The sequence below is a fragment of the Branchiostoma floridae genome, chromosome 9 (assembly GCF_000003815.2).
Source record: "Branchiostoma floridae strain S238N-H82 chromosome 9, Bfl_VNyyK, whole genome shotgun sequence".
Lineage (NCBI taxonomy): Eukaryota > Metazoa > Chordata > Leptocardii > Amphioxiformes > Branchiostomatidae > Branchiostoma > Branchiostoma floridae.
The window spans coordinates 22,695,716-22,707,174 of record NC_049987.1 but is presented as its reverse complement, the minus strand read 5'-3'; the positions used below and the strand labels follow the sequence as shown (position 1 = coordinate 22,707,174).

The window sequence follows — 11,459 nt, the reverse complement described above, 5'->3', positions numbered from 1 at the left end:
AGGCTACACACACACACACACACACTCACATGGCGTACATGTGTGTGTGTGCTTGTTCAACAATCAAGTCCAAACACCAGGTTGTTTTTTCATGTCAAAATCATTGAAAGTTTTCCAACTTCATTCTGTTTTGGGGTAGGACATCTCCTCTATCAGGTGATATTTAACAACCAGGGCTCAAAATACCGGGTGCATGTGCACCCAGGTGCACCCAAAATTGGAGCTGTGCACCCAATTATTTTCTGTGGGTGCACAGGGTGCACCCAAATATTTTCATGGGTTTATGTGTATGTAAAGATATCAAAGTATACTGGTATACATCACATTCTTGACACCTTAGTGTTAGAGAGATAACAAAATTGTCTGTCATGGTACTGTTTAAGAATTTGATAGCTTGTAGCTAAGTTTTATTATTAGGTTATTACTTAAATTTAAGTGGTGCACCCAATAAATTTTTGGTACACCCAATTTTTTAAGCTGGGTGTACCCGTGCACCTAATCCCAAAAATGAATTTCGAGCCCTGACAACTCATGTCACAGAAAATGAGTTTTAGCAAATTTGTTTTGTCTGATTCATCCAAAACTCATCATTTCACAGCCTGCTCCAAAGCTACTATATCTGAATACTTACCCAGATAGCTATGGGTTCCCACTAAACCGCACCAAGGACGTTCTTGACCGCACTGATACATTTACATTTACTACTCTCCAAGCAGAGGTCGAATCGCGCAGAAGGCCACACTCAAGGTTACGGGTTACATGATTGGAGCTGTAACAGCAACTCTTCGCCCTAGGTCAGAAACATCATGATTGAGACCAGCCCATACCATTGTGGACAAATGGAATTACCATGGCCTGATTTTCATAGACACAGCCTTCAGGGAGTACCGCCAGCCTCTCCAGTGGTGCCACACCACACCTTGCCACGGTGGACAGGAGTTCCCACAGCCTCGATAGTACAGGCCATTGAGGAGGGAGCCGCTGCAGGACCCATACCACCAACCGCCCTGTCCGAACACCTGGGAACAATGAAAGATTATTACAAATTCATGGCCATGGGGCTACCGTATTGCAAGTGGACACAGACAAATACATGAAGTGATTGAAAATAGGCAAATAGTCTAAATTCTAACATAAAAAGAATAAGTGATTGAATGTACAGACAAAATATAGAATAGGGTTCAAAATCTACATTACTATTGCAGGGTTTGACTTCTTTTTTGAAAACAGTTGAAAATGAAATGTCCCGTATTTTGTATGATAGAATGATTTGATGATATTAGTAGGTAGAGTATCTTTCGTGTTTTTTTTTAACAATGAAAAGATTAGTGTGGTTTCGTTTCATTTTAAACTGTGTGCACTGCTAAAACGGCTCAATTTATGAAATAATGATGTAAATTTGCTAAAACAGTGCATTAGATGTCAATATCATACAGATTGCCTGAGATTATTTCCACTTTCAACGATCTAATATTGTTTAGGTTGCCTTTAACTTACCTGGGCACAGTGGCGAAGGCCATCATAATCATTGTCCCTGTCCACAGTGGAGAACCTGTACCCCTTGTTGGAGGACATGGAGTTTCCCGCGGTGCCTGAATACCCGGAGATCGTGTGCAGCCGGTACTGGTCTGACTCTCCGGACACCCTGGATGGGGACATGAAATCTGAGTTATCAGCCCTCTCCAACAAGATCTCTTCAGTGTCACTGACAAAAACTAGTGGATGCTAGTTGAAACATCTGACAGCTTCCAAAATCATATCCAGTTTCTTGAGTAAGCAGCTTTTTTGGCGACTGTCTTATTACCTAAATGTCTAACCTTCATTGACGTTAATCAGCCACACATTACTTTTGAATTCCTCGTAATTCCGGTTTACTTTCATTTACTTGAATTGCTTCTAAAAAAGCAGAGCATGCGACCATTGGATGATGGTGGGAGTTTGTCAATTGGTTGCATGTGGCCTTCTTACGTGGTTGCCATTAGTAAAAAAAAAATGCAGTACATATAGTGAGTGGCTGCTTTGATACAGTAGGGCTGTGTGCATGTTAACACAATGTGACAATAGTTAATGTAATACAACCAACAGTACTAACAGTATAGACTAGACCATGAACACAAGATCTTAATAAACCAAACCAAACCAAACCAAACACAAAATTCAAGACCTGTATTTACAATATTATTATCTTTCTGATTATGTCCCATGGGACTTTTTAACTGTGACTCTGCCCAGAATTCTGAGTAGAAGGACTTAATGTTAGCCTGGGTACCATCCAGGTAGTAGTTTGCTCCTTGATAATATAATGTTCGCTTCTGCAAATAGCCATCTGGAGACCTGCACATTCAAACCGTTTGGTCTTAACGTCAGTTAATGAGCGAATTAATGATTGGGTTCTAGAGTGCTCGTTCAATGACAACAGGCCCTCCCGCAAGAGGACGGAGGGTGTTTTGGCTGAAGGAATGCCTGTTCAAACGATCACTTGAACAAATTCCTTAATTCGCTCATGTGTATCTGTATCTGTATCTGTATCTATATAGCCGGTATAACCGCCGTTCGGCGTAACACACCAGCTTCGCAGGCACGCAGCGTGGCAGCAGCTAGTTATATTACACTGAACGACCCGTCACACCTAACTTTTGCACATCTATCTGCAGGCGTTCTTTGAAGCTATTCAGAGAAGTTGCCCCTCTTAAAGTGTAGGGACCTGAATCAGCGCCCTCGTCCAAAATTTGGATGATTCCAGATGTTAGAGCTGTTCAGGTTCCCAGACATAACAGCAGAGAAACGACTGAGTCAGATAAATGTCAGAGCAAGATGCGACTGTATATACAAATGTAGTGTATAATAAACGCCTAAGTGAACTACATTCCGGATGGTACCCACTACCCAGGCTAACTTAAAGTAGTACGAACTTGAAGAAGCTGTACTGCGCGTTCTTGCGCTGTCCTTCCCAGTCCATCAGATCCACACGCAGGGAATAAGCCTTCTGACTGGTCAGCAGGTGGATGTTGTCGTTCCCCAGCCAGTACTCCCCGTTCGGGTCCCCAAAGCCCCGTTTGTACTCCTCCCAGGTCCGGTTGAAGGGAACCGACCCGTCCAGCCGCCGCTGGATCACAGTCCACCCGCCTCCTGTACATGTGTGCAAAATGACAAGCAAATGAATAAATAAACAAATAAATAAATAAACTGGCAAACACTCACTGACACAGAGATAGGTCGCTTTGTGAAGGAGATTGAGTACAATAGACCGACCCATGCCTTCCCATCAAAATAACTGTTTAACCAATAAGAGACATGATGCATTTTCTAGTTTTGCATCAATTCTGTGTGTTTAGGGCAGGGGAGTTGGGGTGCCTTGTGTGATGCACATGGTTTATTGTAATCTCCAAGTACATGTAGATCCTACGGTAGCATAAGATAGTATCAAAAGCTGGCAGAGGAGTGAAGCCGGCCTAGGAGTGTGTTTCGAAACACACTATTATATATATCTTATGCTTATGCTATACCGTAGGATCTGCTTGGAGATTAGTTTATTGGAGAACTTGAACAGGTGTATGTTTATGACACACCTGTGTACAATGTATATGATAGATCCATATGTGTCTTCAAACATTATTTACCTGCTGTCTCCATATCACAGTAGGCCTGCACACCAGGGCCAAGTGTGTAGACTCCACTGGTCGTCTGTCCGGAGGCATAAAGTGCAGAACAGTCTACCACTGGGAAACGGTGAGTAGCAGAGGACAGAGTTAATGTTAGCTAGAGACAACCCACCTATTAAATATAAAGTGTTGAATGTGGAAAAGTTAGTTAAAGTTAAAGTTAGTAGACACCATCGTGGAAACTATTAGCCTGGGTACCATCTGAAAAGTAGTTCGCTCCGGCGTTAATTATATGCTATATACAGTGGTTCTCGCTGACATTTATCATACACTATATATGTAATGTCTCATGACTTTGCTTCTCTGCTGTTCCATCTGGGATCCTTGACCACGTTAATGCCTGGAGGGCACTGATTGATCCCGACACATGAGCGAAGTAAGGAATGGGTCCAAGCGATCGTTCGAATAGGCGTTCCAACACCTGAAAAGCCCTTTGTCCGTTTGCGGGAGGGCCTGTTGTGGAACAAGCACTCTAGAACCCATTCCTTAATTTGCTCATTAACAGTTTTAATGTGCAGGTCTCCAGACAGGTAGCAGAAGCAAACATAGGATGGTACCCAGGCTAGGAAACTTCACTGTAGGGAAGATAACATCAGAACACTGGCCATAGGAAACCGTGTTACATTTATACACACGTGAGGACCTTACATTTTGTATTTTGCACAATAAATCAGAATGATATACATCACTCAAAAAAGTAAACATCATTTGACAAAGGTAAGAGATAATGTGGAAGCCTTACCTAGTTTTCATATATTCTATAATATACACACTACTATAAACCCCACACTTGAATAATTGTACAAATATCACACTTTGGCTAAATGTCCCTTACCGGTACATACAGAATATAACTAATAGGCACTATAATTTAAAAATCAAATGTAATCCCATTCTTTGGTCTGCACAACACACCTGTGATGTCAGAGGTATTATAAGGCACAACAGGAGAACATGCAGCATCAGGACCGTGAGATGCTCAGACTCACCTGTGGGAGGAGCTGTTGTCATGGTTACCACAGGCGTGACCTGAGATTCTGTAGTCATGGTTTCTACAAGCGTGATCTGAGGTTCTGTAGTCATGGTTACGGGTGTTGCAATGGTTGACTCCGTACAGGAACACTGTAAATATGGTGGTATGTATATATATGAGTAAACTATGATGTTTGGACAAGTTGTACAGCTGTATGTTGAATTCTTTTGGACATTGTCAGTCCAATTTTTTTCTGAAATGCAACAATTTGAAATAAATTTGGTGTAGTATTACCTGTCCAGGAGGCCCGGGAGGACCGGGCGGGCCTTGTTGTCCGTCTACTCCATCAATTCCAGAGTCTCCAGGTGGACCAACTGGACCTTGTAGTTCGGTGCAGAAATTTCCGGGGGGTCCAGACAGACATCCGAGTCCTGTTGATTTCATAGACATTCAACGATGCAGTCTTAATATTGTTGATTAAAGACTCATATTTATAAAGATCAATAATACAGCTACAAACGCAAGTTCTGCTCTGAGACAGAGAGGGAGGGAGAGAGAGTGGGAGAGAGAAACCAGGCAAATACAGCGCCACCCATGTTGGTTTATGTTATATTTAATTAGAATAACACCCCTATGTTATGTTGGTTCGGTCCTAGAGTTAGTCCTACTGTTGTGTCTTTTGGGGAGCTTATCAAAGAACACCAGGACTCCGGGACTGGGCTTGCAGAGAGAGCTTTATTCAAATTAGATGTTAATGTGGTGGGTGGGGTTATAGGTTAGAAGGGTGGGGACAGTACAAAGTATATGGGTAAATGGAGATACTAACATTACAACATTCCTCCCCTACTTGATTAAAAACTCATTCTCAAGTTGTTATCATTTTGATCTCAAAGTTCGTTTTCAAACAAGAGTTCGTTTCACGTATAGTCTCTCGGGTGGGATGGAGGTTGCCTCATCCTGGTAGGGTAGTGTTGTCTCTCGTTGCTCTTTCTGGAATGTTAGTCAGTTTTTTTTCTTTCTACATAACACGCATGCATTATCACTAATTCATTCTACTCATGCAACTAGTTCGTCGACAATCAGTATTCAAAGTCCGTTTTCCGTTCCGATTTCTTGTTGTGAATGTGAATGTTCACTTCCTCATTACAGGTTCAGTCTCTCTGGTGTTTTGACAGTCCTTCCCGATCTGGTTACATATGGACTGGTTGTCTTCGTTGTTTGTTGTTGTTGCTGGTGTTGTTGTTGCTGCTGGTTTTCTGCATTGTCTTCAGCTCTGCTTTCTTCGGGACAGGTTGCTGGCACTTTCTTGAACATTGTTGAGTGTCGTGTTGTCTGCTTCCCATCTCTGTTTGCAGTGATTAATGTGCCCTTCTTTTGGATGATTTGGTACGGCTGATGATCGTATGGTGCTGTCAGCGTGTTTTGTTTCGGTTGCCTGACTAACACGGTGTCTCCTATGCGCAAGTTGTCGGGTCTTGCCTTTCTCTTTTGATCGGTGTACATTTTCATTCTTGCTTTCGCTGTGTTGTCCTTGCGGATCGCTTCTTTGTTCGACATACAGGGCTTCACATTGGGTAGCTTGATTTTGATTTCCCTGCAGAACAGCAGACTTGCCGGAGGCTTTCCAGTCGAGCTGTGTGGAGTTGCGCGGTAGTTTCTGAGCATTGCATTCAGTTCTTGCTTGATTGACTTGTTCTCTATTTGTGCTGTCTTCAGTGTCTTTCCCAAAGTACGCATGAAACGCTCGGCCTCGCCATTTGCTTGTGGCCAGTAGGGAATGATTTTCCGGTGTTGGAAACCAATGTATTTGGCAAAGTCTCTCATCTGTTCGCTGTTCCACGGTGGTCCGTTGTCTGTCTTGAGGATGTCTGGTGTACCAAACATGGCAAACACTTTATCCAGGACTGGTATGACCGTATTGGCTGATGTGGACCTCACATGCTCGATGACTGGGTATCGGGAATGTTCATCAATGATCACAAGAAGGTAGTCTCCGTTGGGGAGTGGTCCTTTGAAGTCTGCGCACAACTGCGACCATGGACGCTCAGGCATTGTAGTTGGTTGTAGAGGCGTCGCTGTTGGTGTTTTAGTCGTTGCCAGGCATGCTATGCATTTTCGAAGTGTTTCCTCTGTCTTCGTGTCTATGCCTGGGAACCAAACCTTTTCTCTGATCAAGGCTTTTGTCTTTACTATCCCCTGGTGACCTTCATGAGCTATGTTGATGACTTGTTGTTGTAGATCGGTTGGCACCACAATCCTCATGTTCCTCATGATGAGATCATGGTTGGGCGTTGTTGTCAGCTCGTCCTTCACATTTGCTAGTGCTTCGAGCTGAGCTTGGTCACATCCGACTGCTTCTTTTCGAAGATACCACTTTCCTGTTTGTATTAATCGTGCTGCTTCTTGCAGTGTTGGGTCCTGCAAGGTTGCTTCCTTGAAGTCAGTCAGAGACATTGACTTTGGCACTGCGTTGGTGACGACGTAGTGGACGTATTCATCTGCTGTGGATGTGTCGCTTGATGTCGTCGGTAGTGGGTGTCTCGACATGTAGTCTGCTGGGTTCTCGTTACCAGGCTTGTACACCACTGTGTATTGGTACTGTTGTAGTCTCAGTACCCATCTCTCCAACCGTAGCGGCAGCTTCAGATTGGGTTTGTTGAAAATGCTCACGAGTGGTAAGTGATCTGTTATTACTGTGAACGTGTTTCCGTACAGGTACAAGTGGAAATGCTGCAATCCCCAGTAGATTGCTAGAGCTTCTCGTTCCGTTTGGCTGTATCTCGTCTCAACATCGGTGAGGGATCTGCTAGCATATGCTATGACATTACGGGTGTCGTTTCCGTCCTTCTGCGTGAGGATGGCACCCAGTCCGGATGGGCCGGCGTCGACATGTAGCTCTGTTTCCTTGCTAGTGTCGAAGTATGAGAGATGCTTCTCGTGAGACAGGGCTTTCTTCACTTTGTCGAAGGCTTCTTCCTGCTCCTTGTCCCATGTCCAGGATACGTTTTGCCTAGTGAGATCGCGTAGTGGCTTTACTAGCGATGCGTATTCAGGGATGAATCGCGAGAGGAAATTTGTCATCCCCAGTAGACTCCGCATTTCACCTGCCGTCGTAGGCACTGGGCAGTCTACTATTGCCTTGACCTTGTCAGGTGCTGCAGATATTCCGTTCTCCCCGAACACATGTCCGTAGAACTCCAGTCTTCGTTTGTTGAATTTGCACTTGTCTCTGTGCAGGGTCAGTCCGCTCTCACGGATTCTTTGCAGTACTTGCTGTAGTGCTTCGTTGTGCTCCTCTTCACTCTTTCCATAGACAATTATATCGTCGCTTATGTTCCTGGTTCCCTTGATGCCTGCCAGGATTTGCTCGATTGTGTTCTGGAATATTTCACTTGCGGCATTGATTCCAAAAATCAGCCTCTTGTATCTTCGGAGACCAACGTGTGTGGCAAATGTCGTGACATTTCGACTGTCTGGATGTAGTTCGAGCTGGTGGTATCCTGCACGAAGATCCAGATGAGAGAAATGTGTAGCACCGTTGAGATCGTGTATCAGATCATCTATGGTTGGGGTCACATGCCGTTCTCTCTGTATCGCTTTGTTGGCCTCTCTCATGTCGATGCATATTCTTATGGAGTTAGTTTTCGGCTTCGGTACTACCACTATGGGTGATACCCAGGGAGTTGGACCATCAACTCTCTCTATGATGTCTTGTCGTTCCAGCTCTCGTAGCTCGGCTTCAACTTGTTTGCGCATGTGGAACGGGATGCGTCTGTGTGGCTGCTTCATCGGCATCACTGTCTCGTCGACATGAAGTTTGATCTGTGTGTTCTTGAGCTTGCCAATCCCATCGAAAACGTCTTGGTATTCCTTTACCAGTTGTTGGGTTTTATCCGTTTTGACAGCATTCACTGCTGGCTTGAACTTGACGAGCTCCAATTCCACGGCTGTGGAGTAGCTGAGCAGGTTATCGCTTGCTTGTGAGCCCTTTACCATATATCTGCAACAGTCATCTTGCTGTCACATTCCAAGGTAGTTTGGAATTTCCCCTGGATTGTTAGTGGTTTTCCCCCTCCGTAGGGTTTGAGCACAGTGCGACAGATGGTGAGTTTGGGTTTTCCCAGCGCTTGGTGTGTGCCTTCTCCGATTACATTTATGCTGGCCCCTGTGTCTATCAGAAACTTCACAGGAGTTGAACCACTCACCGTCACCTTTGTATGTGGGAGTGTCTTCCCGCTTCCCAAATGATAAGTGTAACCCTCGTCAGACTCGGAGGTTGAGCTATCGTCGTTTATTCTGTGAATCTTCCTCTCTCTCTTGGCTCTACAGACTTTTGCAAAATGGTTCATTTTGCTGCAGTACAGACACTTCTGGCCTTGTGCAGGGCAGCCTTGGGGCCCATGTGGGTATCCATTACCACAATTCCTGCACATCTGCCTTGTTTGCGGCTTGTTTACCTTTGGCCTGGCTCCAGGAGGTCGTGATGATCCTGGTCGAGGTCCTGGCCGGGGCCCTGGTCGTGGTTGATTGATTGTTTGGCTCTGCTTGCTCTGGGCCTGACCTCTAGCTGGACTCCCTCTGGCTGTGTTCACTTTGGCCTGATTTTGGGACGCACCTGTGGTGCCAGTGGTTTCAATCGCCAGAGCTTGTTTGTTCGAAATCTCCAAGGATCTGGCTGTCTCCAGAAGACCTTCTAAGTCAATGTCCTTGTTTTGTAAGGCTCTGCGACGTACTTTGTTGTTGTTACAGGTCAAGATTATCTGCATAAGGATCTCTCTATCAGCATCTTGAAATTCGCACGTTTTAGATAGTCCCCTAAGCCTTGTGCAGTACTGACCTACCGTCTCGTGCGTCTCTTGTCTAGCACTCCTGAACACATATGTATCATACACTGTATTCGTCTGTGGCTCGAAATGTGCCGTGAGTTTCTTCTTGATTTCTTCGTATGTTTCTTCAATTTCTTCACCATTTAAGTTCTCATAGATTGTATGAGTTTCTTCCCCTACAAAATGTAGAAGCATGGCTCTTTTTCGAGAGGGTCTTTTTAGCGAATGCCCACAAACGCCCACTCTAGAGAAGTCCGCGCTGCATGAATCTCATTTTTTTTGCTTGGGATATGTCCACGTTGTGCTCCCATGTATTAATCCTGAGTTTCAAGTCAATCCATCGACCCGAAGTGACATAAATCAAAGTTTTCGATTCTCGATGGTCTTTTTAGCGAACGCCCAGTAAAATGTCTTTTTAGCGAATGCCCACTATATCCACAAAAATATCGGCCGTCGCGCAACGACACCTAAACCTACCGCCACAAACATGTTCAAGATGGTGTCCCATTGATGTGTACGGAGTTTCCGTGCTTTACAAGCATTTTAAGTCCCTGTTTTTCGTCAAAATGTACAGCGCCGATACTGCCATACTTTAACAATGGCAATTCAAAATGGCGGGCACTAGTCATGTGACCTCCTTGCGGGACTGTTCTATAAGTATCGCGGGAGGGACTGTTGTAGCATAGCTTATCATACAACCATTTTAGATTGAATTCTGAACAAGATTTTCAATTCATAGTGCTATCATCTGACTGATATTTACATTGTGGTCCTTTTTTCTGTGCTATAATTACCCAGGTTTGAGGAACTTAGTGCAAATATGGATATTGATTCTCCTCAGTGCCCAATTAATGTACAACAGGCTCAGACACATTAACGTTAGTGTTATAAACCTGACTAGGGGCAGGTAACCAATACTAGAAAAACATAGCTATTCATTATTAACAATACTATTTACATTATAATAATAACTCTTCACCAAACTGGACTTTTCTTATCTTTATTTATCACAGAAACATTGTTACAATGAGGATTTGATTAGATGAGTATCTGTTACAGTGTGTACAAACTTATTTCAAATACAAAAATGTATTTCATTTCACTTCCTAAATATTTTTAAAGTATTGGAAGAGGTTGACACATAAACAATATTAATTGCATTATTTGTGTGCAGAAAAATGTGACCACATGCTATTAATAGCCTATTTAATATAGTAATAAAATATTGGAACATGGCATGAGCGGGCTCCTCTTCTGAGTACAGAAAGGAAATGTTTTATAACATTTAGTTATGACGTAGAAAATTTCAATTGTAAAATGTACCTTTATTAACATTGACAAACAAATTGTTTTTCTCTTCTTAATAAATGACGACAATACAGGTAAGTAAGGTGTGTTTCCTTTTATAACAGGCCAGGTAAGACACCGTACAGGTAAATAAGGTGTGTTTCCTTTTGTAGCAGACCAGGTAAGACACCGTACAGGTGAGTAACGTGTATTTCCTTTGATTACAGACCAGGTAAAACACCGTACAGGTGAGTAACGTGTATTTCCTTTGATTACAGACCAGGTAAAACACCGTACAGGTGAGTAACATGTATTTCCTTTGATTACAGAGCAGGTTAGACACCATACAGGCGAGTAACGTGTATTTCCTTTGATTACAGGCCAGGTAAGACACCATACAGGTAAATAAGGTGTGTTTCCTTTTATAACAGACCAGGTAAGACACCGTACAGGTGAGTAAGGTGTGTTTCCTTTGCATATAGACCAGATAGTGTATTATACAGGTGAGTAAGGTGTGTTTCCTTTGCCTATATACCATATAGGCCATCAAACAGGCGAGTAAGGCGTCTTTCCTTTGCCTATAGACCAGATAGGGCATTATACAGGTAAGTAAGGTGTCATTCCTTTGCCTATAGACCAGATAGGGTATTATACAGGTGAGTAAAGCAACTTTCCTTTGCCTATAGACCAGATAGGGTATTATACACTAAC

General features: G+C 43.5%; 1 protein-coding gene across 1 annotated transcript in view; it reads right to left on the bottom strand.

Annotated features, from left to right (window-relative positions):
• Positions 1-11: 11 nt before the first annotated feature.
• The window catches only part of LOC118423545 (ficolin-2-like), a 16,360-nt gene continuing 4,912 nt past the window's right edge, over positions 12-11,459 (bottom strand). Inside the window, exons 3-8 of the mRNA XM_035831731.1 lie at positions 4,930-5,066; positions 4,652-4,784; positions 3,621-3,719; positions 2,913-3,129; positions 1,498-1,645; positions 12-1,019 (exon numbers count right to left, since the gene is read on the bottom strand). Of these exons, the coding sequence (XP_035687624.1) occupies positions 846-1,019; positions 1,498-1,645; positions 2,913-3,129; positions 3,621-3,719; positions 4,652-4,784; positions 4,930-5,066 (908 nt within the window). The 3' untranslated portion in view covers positions 12-845. The remainder of the gene's footprint in view (positions 1,020-1,497; positions 1,646-2,912; positions 3,130-3,620; positions 3,720-4,651; positions 4,785-4,929; positions 5,067-11,459) is intronic.